Source organism: Natator depressus, chromosome 1 (genome assembly GCF_965152275.1).
Source record: "Natator depressus isolate rNatDep1 chromosome 1, rNatDep2.hap1, whole genome shotgun sequence".
Taxonomy (NCBI): Eukaryota; Metazoa; Chordata; order Testudines; family Cheloniidae; genus Natator; species Natator depressus.
Window position 1 is genome coordinate 146,574,463 of NC_134234.1, and position 20,545 is coordinate 146,595,007.

The 20,545-nt window shown below is 38.9% G+C and overlaps 1 protein-coding gene across 6 annotated transcripts in view; it reads right to left on the bottom strand.

The window, feature by feature from the left end:
* The window catches only part of DMD (dystrophin), a 1,886,383-nt gene that overhangs the window by 968,842 nt on the left and 896,996 nt on the right, over window positions 1-20,545 (bottom strand). For all 6 annotated transcript variants that reach the window (XM_074968560.1, XM_074968534.1, XM_074968525.1 and 3 more), the window contains one exon: window positions 4,912-5,062. In XM_074968560.1, coding sequence (XP_074824661.1) covers window positions 4,912-5,062 — 151 coding nt within the window. The remainder of the gene's footprint in view (window positions 1-4,911; window positions 5,063-20,545) is intronic.

A 20,545-nucleotide genomic window follows, 5' to 3' on the forward strand; every position in this document is an offset into this window, starting at 1 on the left:
AACAGTAAATTCACCAGAAATAATGCAATTATCTACTGACTCATGTCAACACTACTGCATCACCTCCCATAATTGTGCAGTTGACTTATGTTATTGCATATTAACATTTGACTCATTGTATTTATTAATATATTAAATACAGACATTTTAAAAAGTTCAATTTTTAGTAGCACACTTCTTCACATTTTATACAGCTTGCATCGAAGACAATATCTTGCTCTGAACAACAGGTCATATATCTGCTCATGAAAGCCTTTTCAAGAAAATACTGTTAATTTTGAATATTCCTCACTAAGCAATGTGATCTCATAAAGAATGACAACAACAAAAACACCAAGATGCTAATCTAGTAAGAGTCAGAATGTTCAGATCTTTTAACTTCTTAACCTAATGGAGATGATCATCTCTTCTGTCAGCTTCACGAGTGCCAGCTAATACCTTCCAAACAACAGTCTTATAAAAATAGTATTTCCCCTTGTCTTGCACCATCCACATATGCTGTTGGTGAAGCATCGGCACATGGCCAACAAAGTGACAAAGAACCAACTACTTAAATGATAGAGCTATTTCTTCAGACTAATTTTTCTTCCGCCAGATTGCCTTTTCTCACTCAAACTAACATTTTAAATAATGGTTTTAAGGCCCTCAAAAGGCTCTAGCTCTATCTTCCTCTCAGCACAACTTAGTGTTGAATGACAGTAGCTTTAAAAACCATAGGGCAGACAGAAATGCATAGGTTCTGGATGTTCAAGAACAAAAATGGATGACAGTTAGATGTGAAGGAAGTTAGACTTAAGTCAGTCATAAACACAGAAGTATTACTTGCAGAGAGGAGCTGTATGAGCAGATTCTTATATCTGTTGGAAGGCCCATTTGACAAGTATGTACTTGTTTATATGTGGAGCACATGGTGGCTTTGCAGGTCACCTCAAACTCATGCTCCTAAACCCTTTACATCACTCCTCCCCAACATGTGTTTTGTATATAAAACAGATATGTTAAAGAAACTATTTTAAAGAATGTTTTGGAGAGTTTAAAAAAAAAAGAGAGAGATTATTTCTTATACCACTACCTTTAAATTCAGGTGATTTTGTTACTATTAAGGAGCAGATACTAAGCAAACAAATATTGAGTCCAGAGGAATTGTATGTATTTGTATTTACACCAAACAAGGATTTGGGCCTTAGAGTCCAAATGTGCAAGGCTCAGAAGGAGAGAAATACTAAAGTGAATAAATATAAAACACTTATGAAAAATTAACAAAAATAACTTTTGTAGGCATCAAAATGTCATGACTTTAATGGCAATTATCTCAGGCCCTTTCATGACTAGGGAAGGTGTTGTTTGTCACACTGGTAATCTCTCCTCCTCAATGGAGTAAAGCTCATGTTTCTAGTGTTGCAGGAATAAGAAGTGTCCAAACTTAATGCCATAAGATTTTTATGTCATTAGATCAGAAATGTATCTTGTCTGTCTCCGAGCATCAGTCAGGGATAATTTTCTTTTGGGAGTGGCAGGAGGGGAGAAAGAAGAGGAAGAACCATTTCTTCCACAGATTGATTTTACTTTAAATTACCTTCTTTGATGCTGTTTAAGGGGTTGGAATATGTCCTGGGAGAATTAGCGGCCAGCGAGTAGGCAAGGCAGGCAAAAGGGCCCAAACAAATAAATGTATGATATAGTTCTGCTCTTTTCTATATGGATACGTCCTCTACATATGTGGTACATACCCAAACAACTAAAATATGTTTACGATCACAAAGGGGGAGCACTGAACCATCTGGAAGTACCAACTGCCTACATAGCCTAAAGTCTGCTCCCTTTTGGCTATACATTATGATGCATCTTTGATTACATAATCATAAACTACATTTTCTGCAGGACCTCTGCTTCATTCAGTGTGCAAGTTGTATGGTGCACAATGAAGGGGACATATTTACTGAATGATACAAAGGTCTTTGTGGGTTCCCCTCCAATTTATCTTCTTAACATTGCCTCATTCATTATACACAATCTTTTTTCTATTTACTCATTCGCTATATAACCTGGTGTGACATTATTGACTTGAACTAGGACTGTATAGAACATTGTTGCAACCAAGGTCCTGTAGTGGCACCAAATCTTGTATAAAGGGGGTCAAATAAGGTGTCTAAGACAAGGTTATGGTTTGCTGGTTATGATTATGCTATCTGTTTGCATGTATCATTTTTGTATTAAGTATTGGCTCTCTACTGTCTGTATTTCAAATTTATGCTATGCTTCTGGATGACACCCCAGACAAGTTGGTGTCAGCTCTGCCTAGCCTGCTTGATGGCCCATTAAGGACCATCAGCTATACTACTGACCCACTGAGAGAAGGCAGACACGCCTTGTGACTCAGCAAGGTATGCAGGGACCTGCCTATGGACAGAACTCTAAGGTTTTTCCATGCCATGTGATATACAGATTGTCTTTGGAACAAAGAAAGAAAGACCACATGGCAAGAGAATACAAAAAGCTGCTGCAGCTCCTCCATCTTGTCTTCAGTCCTGCTTCATACCTCTGGAGGAACTTTGCTACACTGAAGCTTTGAACCAAGGACTGAAAGACCCATCCCAGCTGTGGATGTATGCCAGAGACTTGATCTGAACCTGCAGTTTATTCTATCACTGCTGCAAGCCTGAACCAAGAACTTTGCCATTACTGTATGTAATTGATTCCATTTAACCAATTCTAGCTCTCATCTATATCTTTTTCCTTTTATGAATAAACCTTTAGATTTTGGATTCTAAAGGATTGGCAACAGTGTGATTTGTGGGTAAGATCTGATTTGTATATTGACCTGGGTCTGGGGCTTGGTCCTTTGGGATTGAGAGAACCTTTTTTCTTTTACTGGGGTATTGGTTTTCATAACCATTTGTCCCCATAACGAGTGGCACTGTTGGGGATACTGGGAAACTGGAGTGTCTAAGGGAATTGCTTGTGTGACTTGTGGTTAGCCAGTGGGGTGAGACCAAAGTCTGCTCTGTTTGGCTGATTTGGTTTGCCTTAGAGGTGGAAAATCCCCAGGCTTGGGCTGTAACTGCCCTGCTTGAAGCAATTTGTCCTGAACTGGCACTCTCAGTTGGGTCCCACCAGAACCAGCATCGTTACACCTTGTTCTTGGTTTAATGTGAATTCTGGTTTGAGTCTGGTTACAGGAGAAGGCTGCTATAAAGAAAAGAGGAGGTAGTAGACAGATTTTTACTTATTAAAATAACTTTTTTTTAAAATGTGCTATATAGTATGTCTTTTCATTTGAAAAATCTGAAGTGTTCATATTTTTTAAAAAATACTGATTTTGTGCAATATTAATACATTGTGCTTATCTAATTATCTTTGTGAGCTTTTTTTATTTCCACTTGTATTTGGCACTACACAGCATTGTGGTGCTGGGAACTTGTCAATGATCACTCCTAAAAGATATCTGTAGTAATTAATTACAGACACTGAAATCTATTATGTGGCTCCTTCTCATTAGGAAAAGATAGATTACTAAATGGGAAAGCTATTTCTCTCTGATATATCTTGTAGGTGAATCCAATTCTTCAACCTAGAGATGACTTAATAAATCTTAAATAATTAACTCACTATTTTACATACTTAAAAGGAAATAATCAAATATGTTAAAACTAAAGGAGTATAGATTAATGGAAACCCAAGTCTTGTAGTTCACAAGGACAACACCAGAGCATTTAGAGAATTTGAAAAAAAGAGTAAGATTTTCCATATGCATCATTGTTTTTGAGTGTCTCCTATAATGGGAATTTCTTCCCTCATTCCTGGCTCATTTTAGATCAGTGCCTTCTTGAATTAAAACAAATCAAAACCAAAAAATAAAAATGCATGACATTAAACAACCTATACTTTCTCTAACTGACGGTTCTTATTTCCATTGCAGTGTAGATGCTCATTAATGTAACACTGAAAGCAAAAGATTTTTCTTGTGCTTGGGAATTAATTTATTACACGTATCTAAAGTGTCATTGTTAGACAAACCATTTTATCCAAATGAACTAATCAACTTGAAAATCACTGGTATGGAATTAGTAGTACTAATCTACTATACTATCTACTATTAGTAGTACTATCGACCTATATACACACACACACACACACACAACATATCATACTGAGCCATACAAAATGAGAATAAAGTCAGCTATCAATAAATTAAGAATTATTTTTTTGCTTATGAACCTAGGGCATGGATCAGCGTTCAGCGTCAGTACTGGACCTGGCCCAGGGAAGCTAATGATCCAACCAGCAGACCAAATTCAGTGATGAATCCTGGTCACGTGGCACAGGAGGCATATTATGCACACGCTAAGAAGAATAGAGGAGTGTGCAGATTGGAACCTGGATATGAGAACTGAACGGCAATTTTGTCATGATGCAATTTACAGAAAAACACCTTGGATATTCTTTTGATTACAAAACGAAAGAGGATGGCACCGGTAACACAGGTTAAGGACCCACACAAGGTTAATGGAACCTCTCTTTCATGGCTTGCTCATGAATCAAGTTTCTGCTACAAAGCATGGTAATAAAACGTCCCCTACAAGCAAAGTTTATCTCCCAGAGCATTATTCTCTTCCTACGCTGAACATACAAACCGCATGGAAATGAATGGGCATTGTGTGCCTGAACTAAATAAAGACAGACCAAATCTTTAACTACAGAAGTGTTACCTGGTTGCACCCTATTCTAATGTTAATTTTATTTTTAAATTCATTTTCAGCTAATATCTCGGAAAAAAATATTTGTTAGAGAAAAAGGTTGAACAAGAAAACATTTGAAAATCATATAAAAATACCACTCAGCAATCAACACTATATATAATTGAACTATAAAGATATGGTACTGTATAGGAATGGGTCAGTTAAAACCTACCTTGAGATACTGCTTTATTTTGGCTTGATCCAGGTCCCTGGTACCTGTCTGTGCTCTAGCCAGATACTGTTCTGCGTCAGTTAGCCAGAGACTAAAATTCTTCATGTCATGGTGGAAACACTGCCACTTCTTCACAGCTCGGTCAAAGCGTCTACAGGTGGAAATGGAAACCAAGTGATGATATTTTAGTATGTTATTTAACTAGAAAGAGAACAAATCAAAAGTTTTTAATGTTTCTAGTGTCAAATGATACCACTTTGATGCCTTTATGTGCTTGAAACTTTTAATACTTACATGAAAAGAAAACATTAAAGAACTTCTAAGCAGTCACAAGATTATTGAGCATGTAAGCCACAGGGCAGTATCTTATCTATTTTTCGCTTCTTTTTCTTTTTTCTTAAATGTTTTAAACAAATTTCATGCTTATGAAAGGTGCTCCACTGACAGCTTTGAAAACCTGAAGTCCTGTGCTAATCCACAGAATTGGTACAATACTTCCAGAAGTAGTGCAATCTGCCACGCTACTCTGCCAGCGTGCCTAGATACTGGCACGAAGGAAACACCATTAAGTATGAAAGGGTAGTTCAGTTCCCATGTCCTAGCAAACAGGAGCGGCTAACTGGGGAATTTTGCAAGGGAGTTTACAACAGGAGTGGGGGGAGGAGGGGCCTACATACACTTAGCATTCCTTAAACTTCTTTAAACTTAAGCCAAAAAACATCCCCTGATAAAAACAAAACAACAAGGGAACAAGCTGCAGGAGTAAACAGAATGCAGGCAGAAGTCCTGCAACAGAGTGGGGGCTACCCAGTTTACTGAACCCAATGCAGCATGTATGATTACCTGCCCTATGGGCAGGTGGTGTAGGTGTGCATTCGGTTCAAGGAGCTCCTGGCCCTCAGAGACCATGTACGGGCTTTGGAGACCAGGGTGGCTGAGCTGTCGGAGCTAAGGGAGACAGAGAGGTATATAGATGAGACTTTCTGGGACACAGTAGAACGGTCCCACCTCCGGTCTGACAGCCTCTGTGCTGCTGAGGAGGATGAAAGCCTCAGGGAAGGAGAACATCCAACTGGAGCAGAGGGAAACAATCATATAATTGGAACTCTCCTTCCAGATGATGATGTGGTATCCTCTCGCACTCAGGATACCTCTCCAGGACAGGGAACTCCAGTTATTAGGAAGAGACAGGTATTGGTAATGGGCAATTAAATCATTAGAAACATAGATAGCTGGGTTTGTGATGACCAAGAGAACCACATGGTGACTTGCCTGCCTGGTGCGAAGGTTGAGAATCTCTCAAGACATCTAGACAGACTTATGTGTAGTGCTGGGGAGGAGCCAGTGGTCGTGGTACATGTATGTACCATTGACATTGGGGAGGATAGGAAAGAGGTCCTGGATGCAAACTTAGGCTGCTAGGTAAGAGATTGAAGTTCAGGGCCTCCATAGTAGCACTCTCTGAAATGCTTCCAGTTCCACGCACAGGGCCAGTTAGACAGGCAGAACTGCAGGGTCCCAATGTGTGGATGAGACGATATGTAGGGAGGAGGGGGTTAGATTTATTAGGAACTGGGGACACTTTTAGGAAACGGGGAGCCTATACAGGAAGGATGGGCTCCACCTAAACCAAAATGGAACCAGATTGCTGGCACTTAAAATTAAAAAGGTCAAAAAACAGTTTTTAAAAGGCATGGGGAAAACTGATAGGTGCAGAGGAGCACATGGTTCAGACAGAGACATCCCTTAGGGGAAGATCTACTAATGGAGATTCTCTATGTCCTAGTAAGGAGAAGAGTATGGAAGATGATAAAATACAGGTAGGATCTGATGAGAAACAGTCAAATCAAAAAAAAAGTCTCATTCAATTACATCACGTAATGGGAGACAGCTAAAAAGTGACAAGTTTTTAAAGTGCTTATATACCAATGCTAGAAGTCTAAATAATAAGATAGGTGAACTAGCATGCCTCATATTAAATTAGGATATAATAGGCATCACAGAAACTTGGTGGAATGAGGATAATCAATGGGAAATAGTAATACCTGGGTACAAAATATATCAGAAGGACAGAACAGGTTGTGCTGGTGGGGGAGTAGCAGTATATGTGAAAAAAGCGTAGAATCAAATGAAGTAAAAATCTTAACTGAACCAAACTGCACCATAGAGTCTCTATGGATAGTAATTCCATGCTAGAATAATAAGAATATAGCAGTAACGATATATCACCGACCACTTGACCAGGATGGTGATAGTGACTGTGAAATGCTCTAGGCGATTAGAGAGGCTATTAAAAAAAAACAATAATAATGGGGGATTTCAAATATCCCCATATTGACTGGGTATATATCAGGATGTGATGCAGAGATAAAGCTGCTTGACACCTTAAACGACTGCTTCTTGGAGCAGCTAGTTCTGGAACACACCAGAGGAGGGGCAATTCTTGATTTAGTCCTAAGTGGAGCACATGATCAGGTCCAAGAGGTGAATATAGCTGGACCGCTTGGTAATCATGACCATAATATAATTAAATTTAACATCCCTATTATGGGGAAAACACTACAGTGGCCCAACACTGTAGCATTTAATTTCAGAAAGGGGAACTACACAAAAATGAGGAGGTTAGTTAAACAGAAATTAAAAGGTACAGCACCAAAAGTAAAATCCCTGCAAGCTTCATGGAAACTTTTTAAAGACACTATAATAGCAGCTCAACTTAAATGTGTACCCCAAATTAAAAAACATAGAGAACCAAAATAGAGCCACCGTGGCTAAACACCGCAGTAAAAGAAGCAATGACAGGCAAAAAGACATCCTTTAAAAAGTGGAAGTTAAATCCTAATGAGGAAAATAGAAAAAAGAGCATAAGCTCTGGCAAATGAAGTGTAAAAATATAATTAGGAAGGCCAAAAAGAATCTGAAGAACACCTAGCCAAAGACTCAAAAAGAATCTGAAGAACACCTAGCCAAAGACTCAAAAAGTAAAATTTTTTGAAGTACATCAGGAGCAGGAACCCTGCTAAACAACCAGTGGGGCCACTTGACTATTGAGATGCTAAAGGAGCACTCAAGGACAATAAGGCCATTGCAGAGAAACTAAATGAATTCTTTGTATCAGTCTTCATGGTTGAAGATGTGAGGGAGATTCCCAAACCTGAGCCATTCTTTTTAGGGGACAAATCCAAGGAACTGTCCCAGATTGAAGCATCATTGGAGGAAGATTTGAAACAAATTGATAAACTAAAACAGTAATAAGTCACCAGGACCAGATGGTATTCACCCAAGAGTTCTGAAGGAACTTCAAATGTGAAATTGGAGGACTACTAACTGTAATCTGTAACCTATCATTTAAATCAGCTTCTGTACCAAATGATTGGAGGACAGTTAATGTGACACCAATTTTTAAAAAGGGCTCCAGAGGTGACCCCGGCAATTACAGGCCTATAAGCCTGACTTCAGTACAGGGCAAACTGGCTGAAATTATAGTAAATAACAAAATTTTCAGACACATAGATGAACATAATTTGTTGGGGAAGAGTCAACATGGTTTTTGTAAAGGGAAATCATGCCTCACCAATCTACTAGAATTCTTTGAGGGGGTCAACAAGAATGTGGACAAGGGAATACAGTGTACTTAGATACAGTGTACTTAGATTTTCAGAAAGCCTTTGACAAGGTCCTTCACCAAAGGCTCTTAAGCAAAGTAAGCAGTCTTTTACAAGCTGAGCAGTCCCCGTCTTTCTAATCTCTCTTTATTTGGAAGCTGCTCCATATCCCTAATCATTTTTGTTGTCCTTCTCTTTATTTTTTCCAATTTAAATACATCTTTTTTGAGATGGGTGACCAGAACTGCATGCAATATTCAGGGTGTAGGAGTACCATGGATTTATATGCTGGTATTATGATATTTTCTGTCATCTTATCTATCCCTGTTCTTTTGATTTGTAACACTGTTATCTTTTTTGACTGCTGCTGCACACTGAGCCGATGTTTTCAGTGAACGATCCACAATGACTTCAAGAGCTCTTTCTTGAGTGGTAAGAGCTAATTTAGACCCCATCATTTTGTATGTATAGTTTGGATTGTGTTTTCCAATTTGCATTACTTTGCATTTGTCAACATTAAATTTCATCTGCCATTTTGTTGTTCAGTCATCCAGTTTTGTGTGCTCCCTTTCTAACTCTTCACAGTCTGCTTTGGACTTGGCTATCTGGAGTAATTTTGTACCATCTGCAAACTTTGCCACCTCATGTTTAACCCTTTTGCAGATCATTTATGAATATGTTGAACAGCACAGGTCTTGGTACAGACCGCTGGGGGACCCCACTATATACCTCTCTTACCTGTGAAAATTGATCATTGATTTCTACCCTTTGTTTCCTATCCTTTGTATCCTATCTTCAGTTACTGATCTATGAGAGGACCTTCCCTCTTATCCCATGATGGCTTTTTTTTCTTAAGAGAGTTTGGTGAAGGACCTTGTCAAAGACTTTCTGAAAGTCCAAATTCACTTGGAAAGTCCACTAGATCACCCTTGTCCACATGTTTGCTGAACCCTCAAAAACTGTAATAGACTGGGGAGGCATGATTTGCCTTTACAAAAGCTATGTTGACTCTTCTCCATCATATCATGTTCATCTACATGTCTGGTAATTTGGTTCTTTTCTATAGTTCCAACCAATTTGCCAGATAATGAAATTAAATTTACTGGTCTGTAATTGTCAAAATCACTTCTGGAGCCTTCTTAAAAATCGGCATCACATTAACTAACCTCCTGTCATCTGGTGCAGAGGTTGATTAAAGTGATAGATTACAAACCAAATTCAGTAGTTTTGCAATTTCACATCTGAATTCCTTCAGAACTCTGGTGAATATCATCTGATGGCTGGTGAGTTATTACTGTTTAAATTTATCAATTTGTTCCAAAACCTCCTCTATTGAAACCTCAATCTGGGACAGTTCCTCAGATTTGTCACCTAAAAAGAATGCCTTGGGTGTGTGAATCTCACATGGTCTTCAGTGAAGACTGATACAAAGAATACATTTAGCATCTCCGCAACAGCCTGATCTTCCTTGAGTGCTCCTTTAGCACCTTCACTGGTCAGTGTCCCCACTGATTGTTTGTCAGACTTCTTGATTCTGATGTACTTAAAAAAATTGCAGTTAGCTTTCATGTCTCACACTATTTGCTCTTCAAATTCTTTTTTGGCCTACCTAATCATACTAACTAAAAAGGCTAACTTTAAAAAATTAAGGAAATTAGTTAGCGAAGTGGATTGGACTGAAAAACATGTGGATCTAAAGGTGGAGGAGGCCTGGAATTACTTCAAGTCAAAGTTGCAGAAACTATCAGAAGCCTGCGTCCCAAGAAAGGGGAAAAAATTCAGAAAAGTTGTAGATCAAGATGGATGAGCAAGCATCTCACAGAGGTGATTAAGAAAAAGCAGAAAGCCTACAAGGAGTGGAAGATGGGAGGGATACAGTGAGAACAGCCAAAAGCCATGTAGAGTTGGACCTTGCAAAGGGAATTAAAAGCAATAGTAAAAGGTTCTATAGCCATATAAATAAGAAGAAAATAAAGAAAGAAGAAGTGGGACCGCTAAACACTGAGGATGGAGTGGAGGTCAAGGATAATCTAGGCATGGCCCAATATCTAAACAAATACCTTGCCTCAGTCTTTAATAAGGCTAAAGAGGATCTTAGGGATAATGGTAGCATGACAAATGGGAATGAGGATATGGAGGTAGATATTACCATATCTGAGGTAGAAGCGAAACTCAGACAGCTTAATCGGACTAAATTGGGGGGCCCAGATAATCTTCATTCAAGAATATTAAAGGAATTGGCACCCGAAATTGCAAGGCCATTAGCAAGAATTTTTAATGAATCTGTAAACTCAGGAGTTGTACCGTATGATTGAAGAATTGCTAACATAGTTCCTATTTTTAAGAAAGGGAAAAAAAGTGATCCGGGTAACTACAGGCCTGTTAGTTTGACATCTGTAGTATGCACGGTCTTGGAAAAAATTTTGAAGGAGAAAGTAGTTAAGGACATTGAGGTCAATAGTAATTGGGACAAAATACAACATAGCTTTACAAAAGGTAGATCGTAACCAATCTGATCTCCTTCTCTGAGAAGGTAACAGATTTTTTAGACAAACGGAATGTAGTGGATCTAATTTACCTCTATTTCAGTAAGGCATTTGATATGGTACCACATGGAGAATTAGCTAAATTGGAAAAGAAGGGGATCAATATGAAAACTGAAAGGTGGATAAGGAACTGGTTAAAGTGGAGATTACAGTGGGTCACACTGAAAAGTGAACTGTCAGGCTGGAAGGAGGTGACTAGTGGAGTTCCTCAAGGATCAGTTTTGGGACTAATCTTATTTCATCTTTTTATTACTGACCTTGGCATAAAAAGCTGGAATGTGCTAATAAAGTTTGCGGATGACACAAAGCTGCGAGGTATTGCCAATACAGAGAAGGACCGGGATATCATACAGGAAAATCTGGATGACCTTGTAAACTGGAGTAATAGGATGAAATTTAATAGTGAAAAGTGCAAGGTCATGCTTTTAGGGATTAATAACAAGAATTTCTGTTATAAACTGGGGACGCATCATTTGGAAGTAACAGAGGAGGAGAAGGACCTCGGAGTATTGGTTGATCACAGGATGACTATGAGCCGCCAATGTGATATGGCCGTGAAAATAGCTAATGCGGTCTTGGGATGCATCCGGCGAGGTATTTCCAGTAGCGATAAGGAGGTGTTAGTACCATTATACAAGGCACTGGTAAGACCTCATCTGGAATGTTGTGCGCAGTTCTGGTCTCCCATGTTTAAGAAGGATGAATTCAAACTGGAACAGGTACAGAGAAGGGCTACTAGGATGATCCGAGGAATGGAAAACCTGTCTTATGAAAGGAGACTCAAAGAGCTTGGCTTGTTTAGTCTTACCAAAAGGCGGCTGAGAGGAGATATGATTGCTATCTATAAATATAGCAGAGGAATAAATACTATGGAAGGAAAAGAATTATTTAAGCTCAGTACCAATGTGGACACAAGAACAAATGGATATAAACTGGCCATCAGGAAGTTTAGACTTGAAATTAGACAAAGGTTTCTAACCATCGGAGAAGTGAAGTTCTGGAACATCCTTCCAAGGGAAGCAGTGGGGGCAAAAGATCTATCTGGCTTTAAGATTAAACTCAATAAGTTTATGGTATGATGGGATAACATGATTTTGGTAATTAATTGATCTTCGATTATTAGCGATAGATATGCCCAATGGCCTGTGATGGGATGTTAGATGGGGTGGGATCTGAGTTACTACAGAGAATTCTTTCCTAGGTGTCTGGCTGGTGAGTCTTGCCCACATGCTCAGGGTTTAGCTGATCGCCATATTTGGGGTTGGGAAGGCCATGAGGGTTTTTCGCCTTCCTCTGCAGTGTGGGCACGGGTCACTTGCTGGAGGATTCTCTGCATCTTGAAGTCTTCAAACCACGATTTGAGGACTTCAATAGCTCAGACATAAGTTAGGGGTTTGTTACAGGAGTTGGTGGGTGAGATTGTGTGGCCTGCGTTGTGCAGGAGGTCAGACTAGATGATCATAATGGTCCCTTCTGAACTTAAAAATCTATGATTCTATGATACTTTTACACTTGACTTGCCAGAGTTTAAGCCCCTTTAGATTTTCCTCAGTGGTTTAAAGTTATAGAATTTCCCAAAGCAGAGTTATGGTACAGTGTTGGGAAACAACTTTGATTTGGACATTTGTGGAATTTCTCATTCAAGAAGTAAATTCATTTATCTTGTGTTTTGCTGCACTGTTGAGTGTGATAATTAATGAAAGATTTCTTGGGATGCTTTGTTAGATATGCCATTGTTAAATATGCAACTATTATTTTGTTTAATAATCCTCTTTTGTGGATTCTAATAGATTTTAGGGTATATTTAAAGGATAATTAAAGGTGTGTTCAATTATTTGAGAAGGAAATAGACTGATTCCTGCATAGATAAACTATCAGCCTGAATGCCAAGTCATTTCTCTAACCAAGTAAATCAGATTATTCCAAGGAAGATGGGATACCCCTCTTATTATCATTATGATCGTTCTTTTTTTTTGGAAGAAGAAAAAGGAATTTCCCCTCTATCCTTTTGGCATGACCCTCTTCAGGGAGTTTGGTGGTAGTTTGGCTCCATCTTGCCCACTGCATCTTTTCACTGCTCTTGACTGACCAGGGATGAAGTCCTGGCCCCATTCAAGGCAGAGGGAAAACTTCCAGTGACTTGAATGAGGCCAAGATTTCAGCCTGTAGTGGAGCCTTTCCAAGGCCTGTCAATTAACAAAGAGGGTAAGATAGTCTTTGACTTTTGATTTCAACAAATTCCTAAAAGTTATGACATAAGTCACCATGACAAAATCACTGCCCTTCTCATCAGTGGTAGGAATGATGAGAACAAACTTATTACAGTTTCTGGTTAATATATAAGATATCTCTAGCTGAATTTTGCTAAACTTATAAGTAATATGGGCTCAGCCAAAGATCTTGTCTCCTAGCAAGAACTCAGCAGCACTCGATAACAGAATATTGCACAGTTAAAAATTTAAAATTGTATTTGCATGGCAAATTTATATTTTGTAAGATGATTGTGGTATTTTGAATAATTATTAAAATATATTTACTAAGGATTAACAACTCTATAATGGAAACATACAAAATGTTTTAATAATCAAGTACATATTTAGGTGCCTTAACCTAAAATAAATGGAAATCTTGATTCACACATAAAGTGTCACCTACAATATAAAGGTAAAAATACTTTTCTTCTGGTTCAACCAGTTAAATGAGCTTCATGTTTCTCACAAAATAAAGTTACTCTTCTCAGCTTGAGCAAGTTTATCAGCTACTTAAACGTGAAAAATTCAGTATGAGCTGATATAGGAGTTGCTGAATTTGCATTTCAGCACTTGCAAATTGAATCTCAAGTCAATCTCCATTCTCTTTCTCTATGCCTAATTGAAGTTTCAAGGGGGAGGAGAGAAGGAAGCAGCAGTGGGCAGATATGCATTCAAAATACAATCTCTTAGCATTTAAGTTTTAGCACTCATTGCTCATAACTATTTGGGGGGGAAAAAACTATTGTTTTCCCACTGTAATCAGAATAAAAGTTAAAGCTAAAACTGTGGTTAAGCAGCAATAAAAGTCAGTCAAAATTTATTGGCAACCAAAATGCACTTCTTTTGTTAATTGTGTTGTTAGATATATAACACACACCACCACCACGGAAGTAAAAACAAACAAACTGTTATTTCATTCATGTACCATAAATTTTATTTCTAATACATGATACTGAACACCTTATAGGGCATTTAAAAAATATATCATGTCATAACTTTTTTTTTTTTTAAAAAGACCTCCTTCCTTTACATTTTCATTTCGGTTACTACAATTTGAAAATTGCAACAATTAAACTAGATTTACATAAAAAAACAATTACATTTGATTGCATTTTCCTTTCTTGGAGTAATGCTAGAAATGTTAGATTTCCAAAAAACAGATAGCCCACTGGTCAGAGCAGAGGATTGGCAGTCAGGACTCAAGTTTTAATACTGAGTTGGCTACCTGCTTCCACATATCCTCGAATGCATCCGATGAAGCGCGCTGTAGCTCACGAAATCTTATGCTCAAATAAATTGGTTAGTCTCTAAGGTGCCACTAGTACTCCTTTTCTTTTCACATATCCTTGTATCAAATCAATAAGCTTCATTGTGCCTCAGATTTCTCATCTACAAAATGAGTATAACAACATTTACCTACTTTTCAGTTTTACCAAGAGGCTTAATATTTGTAAAGGATTTTCAAGACTCAAATTGCTAAGTACTATTTTTTCTAGGAAGTTATTTTGAAATACTGACTACTTCATCTTATTCTCTGCTAGATTCTCTCAAAATCTTCAAAGCAAAATTTGTTTTCCAATCTATTTGATCCCCTGGCCTTTGGCATACATTTGGTCAGGGGGCTGGGAGAAATTCCCTTTCCTACTTTTTGTCCTATCCTTCTCTTCCTGGCTCTTTCCAGCAGGGACATCAGTAAGGACTTAGGCAGTCACTTGGATGCCTGAAGAGGAGGTATCAAAGCGGCCCCCAAATGACAAAAGGAGCCACAGCATGAGAATCCTGGGGGACTGCAGGCAAGCATGGCAGATGTCTGCACACGTACCTCATCAGTAAGGCCTTCTGTTTTCAGTTTTTACTGATTTTTACAGAAAAAAATCCTGGATTTTGCAAAAGTTATTTGTTTTTATTACTGATCTTCACCCAGATATTGCACCACTCAAACACATGAACATACTGATTATTTTAAGAAAATGCCATACATTATATTCGGTAGATGTGTTTGTGTTAATAATAAATTAGTCTACATGTAAATGCGAGGCTGTCTGTTAAAGTAAGACAATATAGTGGAAGACACACATGCATGGGCGTGCATGAGTACACATATTGGTAATGTACAGTTCATGAAATAAATCAGAGCATTAAACTGCTTTTACTTTCAATACTCTTACTTTTCTTTCTTTGTTGCTTTTTTTACTGTCTTCTTATCCCAATATTAAGCCCAATATTTACCCCCAAAAACTGCAAAGTTAATTTTTTGCACCAATTTTCACCAATTTGTTTAAAAAAACAAATGTAATAAGCACTGATAAATTCCTGGAAAATTTTAAACAAAATAATAACCAAAAATGAAAGGAGATTGTGACAGCTAGCATCCCTGTTCCCATCAGGCAAAAATGCATCAAGAATCTGCAAGTATGAAACTAATGGGCATTCCTGACTAGTTTTTCCTATCACATGCACTGTCACACAGGAAGGTAGACTTCAAAAATATGCCAAAACTAAAGCCTGAATAAGCTGAACTCAGCCTGGGTCTTTGGTTTGTTCTCTTGTTGATGCACTAGCATCATTATTGCATCCATACAAAGGTAAAATGTCACTGAAAAAACTGCTGAGGGAACCTGCAATATAATTGGTGTTGAGGCACAAAAGGAAGGGGAAGCTTCTCTCTTCAAAGATCACTGCAGTACTAAAATAAATATTTAGACAAGTGGGGGGAAACACCCTTTCAGATGATGTTTAAGCAAATTTTGGAATTGCAATTCCTTGACAATGCCGTATGCTTTTCCCTACGAATAAAATTCTAACCTGTAATTCAAACATCCTTTCACATCAGGGCACTAACTGATGTGGTGTAAATTTGATGTCTCATTATTAAGGTTTCTTAACCTGCAAAGAGATACACAAGCCTGGATTTCAATGGGGCTCCACATAGGAGTCAGAGTCTGTGCTTGCAGACACCTGCTCTTAGACTGTGCTTTTCATAGCACGCCATGGCAGAAAATGCAGAAGCCAAAACTTTAGTTTAAACAAAGAAAATGGCACAAATTTATAAAAAAAAAGTGAAAACTCCTGTATTATTATTTTAACGAAAATATCCTCTATATTCCAGTTAAAACTGTTTAAAAACTATTCACTAATATTTAACTAACAGTTTAAAATCATGAAATCCCCATATTACTCCCATGCTCTGGTCTTCTCTACTGGATATATACAAAGGTTTATTTGCAAAAATTCTCAGAAGTCTTACTCAGTAGCACACTGGCCCACATGACAAAGTACATAACTGGTTATAAACCCCCCTAAAATTCATGATTAGTGTCATGGAAATTATGACTGTGAGAAAGATACAGCTTTATTCATCGTATTGAAAAAATATTCAGCATACTTTATTTCTTTACTTCCTTTAAACAATGTGCTGTAGGATTATGCTAATATTAACCTAAAAATTATGCAATTTTGTCAGCTTGATTCAGCACAATTAGCACCTTGTAAGAAATATAAAAAACTTCAAAGTGGTATAAATAATTCTACATTAGCGTGCTATAGTGCTAGCTTTAATACTTAAGGCTATTCTGACAGATGATAAAATGTGAAAACTTGTTTTCACTGAAAATCTTCTAAAATTAAAGCACTTCAATAAAAAATAGCTAACCCATTTTCAGAGGACTTGATGTTTTCATTTTTATTCTTCACAGAATTTACATCTTTTGAGTGTTTAATTCATACTTAATTTACATATTCTCTATGCATATGGACCAAATGCAGATGATTTAGTGTTAGATGCCACAATGTCTAAATTCTGCAATATCTTCTTCCAAAAGTACCTCAAGGAGTTATTAGATGGGAAAAAAGTGTACTGTTTTCACAGGCTTAAAACACATATAATATGCAATCACTTGATATTTAGACAGGGCTGGCTGTTATAAAAGAGAATGTAGCCAATGTAGATTGTTTTACCTCCCATTCTCCACCAACCCAAGTCATCAAGCCTACTCCCTAGGAGTACTGCAGCCCCTTAAACTTAAGTCATGTTCTTTCCTGTGGGGGGCTATTCTTTCCCAGATGTATTTGCATTAATATTTTTGATTGTTACATATGTATATCAGAGGAGAGAACAAAATAAAATTAGGGGTACACAGTAATGTAAGTATGTATCAGAATTACCTTCTTGCAGAAAACAATATCTAAGTATTTCTTATTTTTGGACAAATTAATATTCTGTTTGAGATACAGTTTATGGAAATATGCCATACAATTTAATAAACATTTAAGTAAATTATTAATAAAATACCCATTGATCACTGTCATGGGGTCATCTTATGGTACTAGGGAAAACAGGGAAATTCCAGCCCAGACTACTGCATTGCTACAGGGACTAAGACTGGAAATCCAAGACAGGCTGATCGCTCAGATATTTCTGGCATCCCAAGATTATTTCCAGTTTCACACAGCAATGCTTTCAAAGGGTTTGTATAACCACTTTAAGAGGGACAGAAAAGCTCTCATAGTCCCTGGACTTTGTCCTGTGAATGGAGACTAAGGATTTGTCTACATGGGGAAATTTATTGGCATTTGTGACACAGACCAGGTCTCAGCTCATGTCAAAGTGTCACGGCTCACTGAATGCTTACAAATTCATAGCCAGGCCAATTAGCTTGTATATTAGTATAGAATGAAGTGATTGTTAAATGTATAAGAGTGCATTTGGTGTTTAAATTTCATGAAAATGAGTGGGATGTTACTTGCATTTTTTTCACTTCTCTATATCCCATTATAATGTAGTTGTCATAAAAGTAAAGGGAAGGGTAACCATCTTTCGGTACACAGTGCTATAAAATCCCTCCTGACCAGAGGCAAAACCCTTTCACCTGTAAAGGGTTAAGAAGCCAAGATAACCTCGCTGGCACCAGACCAAAATGACCAATGAGGGGACAAGATACTTTAAAGCTGGAGGGGGGGAAACAAAGGGTCTGTCTGTCTGTGTGATGCTTTTGCCGGGAACAGATCAGGAATGCAGTCTCAGAACTTATCATAGAATATCAGGGTTGGAAGGGACCTCAGGAGGTCCAACCCCCTGCTCAAAGCAGGACCAATCCCCAACTAAATCATCCCAGCCAGGGCTTTGTCAAGCCTGACCTTAAAAATATCTAAGGAAGGAGATTCCACCACCTCCCTAGGTAACGCATTCCAGTGTTTCACCACCCTCCTAGTGAAAAAGTTTTTCCTAATATCCAACCTAAACCTCCCCCACTCCAACTTGAGACCATTACTCCTTGTTCTGTCATCAGCTACCACTGAGAACAGTCTAGATCAATCCTCTTTGGAACCCCCTTTCAGGTAGTTGAAAGCAGCTATCAAATCCCCCTCATTCTTCTCTTCTGAAGACTAAACATCCCCAGTTCCCTCAGCCTCTCCTCATAACTCAGGTGTTCCAGTCCCCTAATCATTTTTGTTGCCCTCCGCTGGACTCTTTCCAATTTTTCCACATCCTTCTTGTAGTGTGGCGCCCAAAACTGGACACAGTACTCCAGATGAGGCCTCACCAATGTGGAATAGAGGGGAATGATCACGTCCCTCAATCTGCTGGCAATGCCCCTACGTATACATCCCAAAATGCCATTGGCCTTCTTGGTAACAAGGGCACACTGTTGACTCATATCCAGCTTCTCGTCCACTGTAACCCCTAGGTCCTTTTCTGCAGAACTGCTGCCGAGCCATTCGGTCCCTAGTCTGTAGCGGTGCATTGGATTCTTCCATCCTAAGTGTAGGACTCTGCACTTGTCCTTGTTGAACCTCATCAGATTTCTTTTGGCCCGATACTCCAATTTGTCTAGGCCCCTCTGTATCCTATCCCTACCCTCCAGCATATCTACCTCTCCTCCCAGTTTATTGTCATCTGCAAACTTGCTGAGGGTGCAATCCACACCATCCTCCAGATCATTTATGAAGATATTGAACAAAACCGGCCCCAGGACCGACCCCTGGGGCACTCCACTTGATACCGGCTGCCAACTAGACATGGAGCCATTGATCACAACCCGTTGAGCCCGACAATCTAGCCAGCTTTCTATCCACCTTATAGTCCATTCATCCAGCCCATACTTCTTTAACTTGCTGGCAAGAATACTGTGGGAGACCGTGTCAAAAGCTTTGCTAAAGTCAAGGAACAACACATCCACTGCCTTCCCCTCACCCACAGAGCCAGTTATGTCATCATAGAAGGCAATTAGATTAGTCAGGCATGACTTGCCCTTGGTGAATCCATGCTGACTGTTCCTGATCACTTTCCTCTCCTCTAAGTGCCTCAGAATTGATTCCTTGAGGACCTGCTCCATGATTTTTCCAGGGACTGAGGTGAGGCTGACTGGCCTGTAGTTCCCAGGATCCTCCTTCTTCCCTTTTTTAAAGATGGGCACTACATTAGTCTTTTTCCAGTCATCTGGGACTTCCCCGGATCGCCATGAGTTTTCAAAGATAATGGCCAATGGCTCTGCAATCACATCCACCAACTCCTTTAGCACTCTCGGATGGAACGCATCTGGCCCCATAGACTTGTGCTCATCCAGCTTTTCTAAATAGTCCCGAACCACTTCTTTCTCCACAGAGGGCTGGTCACCTCCTCCCCATGCTGTGCTGCCCAGTGCTGTAGTCTGGGAACTGACCTTGTTCGTGAAGACAGACGCAAAAAAAAGCATTGAGTACATTAGCTTTTTCCACATCCTCTGTCACTAGGTTGCCTCCCTCATTCAGTAAGGGACCCACACTTTCCTTGACTTTCTTCTTGTTGCTAACATACCTGAAGAAACCCTTCTTGTTACTCTTAACATCTCTTGCTAGCTGCAACTCCAGGTGTGATTTGGCCTTCCTGATTTCATTCCTGCAAGCCCGAGCAATATTTTTATACTCATCCCTGGTCATTTGTCCAATCTTCCACTTCTTGTAAGCTTCTCTTTTGTATTTAAGAGCAGCAAGGATTTCACTGTTAAGCCAAGCTCGTCGCCTGCCATATTTACTATTCTTTCTACACGTCGGGATGGTTTGTCCCTGTAACCTCAATAAAGATTCTTTAAAATACTGCCAGCTCTCCTGGACTCCTTTCCCCCTCATGTTATTCTCCCAGGGGATCCTGCCCATCAGTTCCCTGAGGGAGTCAAAGTCTGCTTTTCTGAAGTCCAGGGTCCGTATTCTCTGCTCTCCTTTCTTCCTTGTGTTAGGATCCTGAACTCGACCA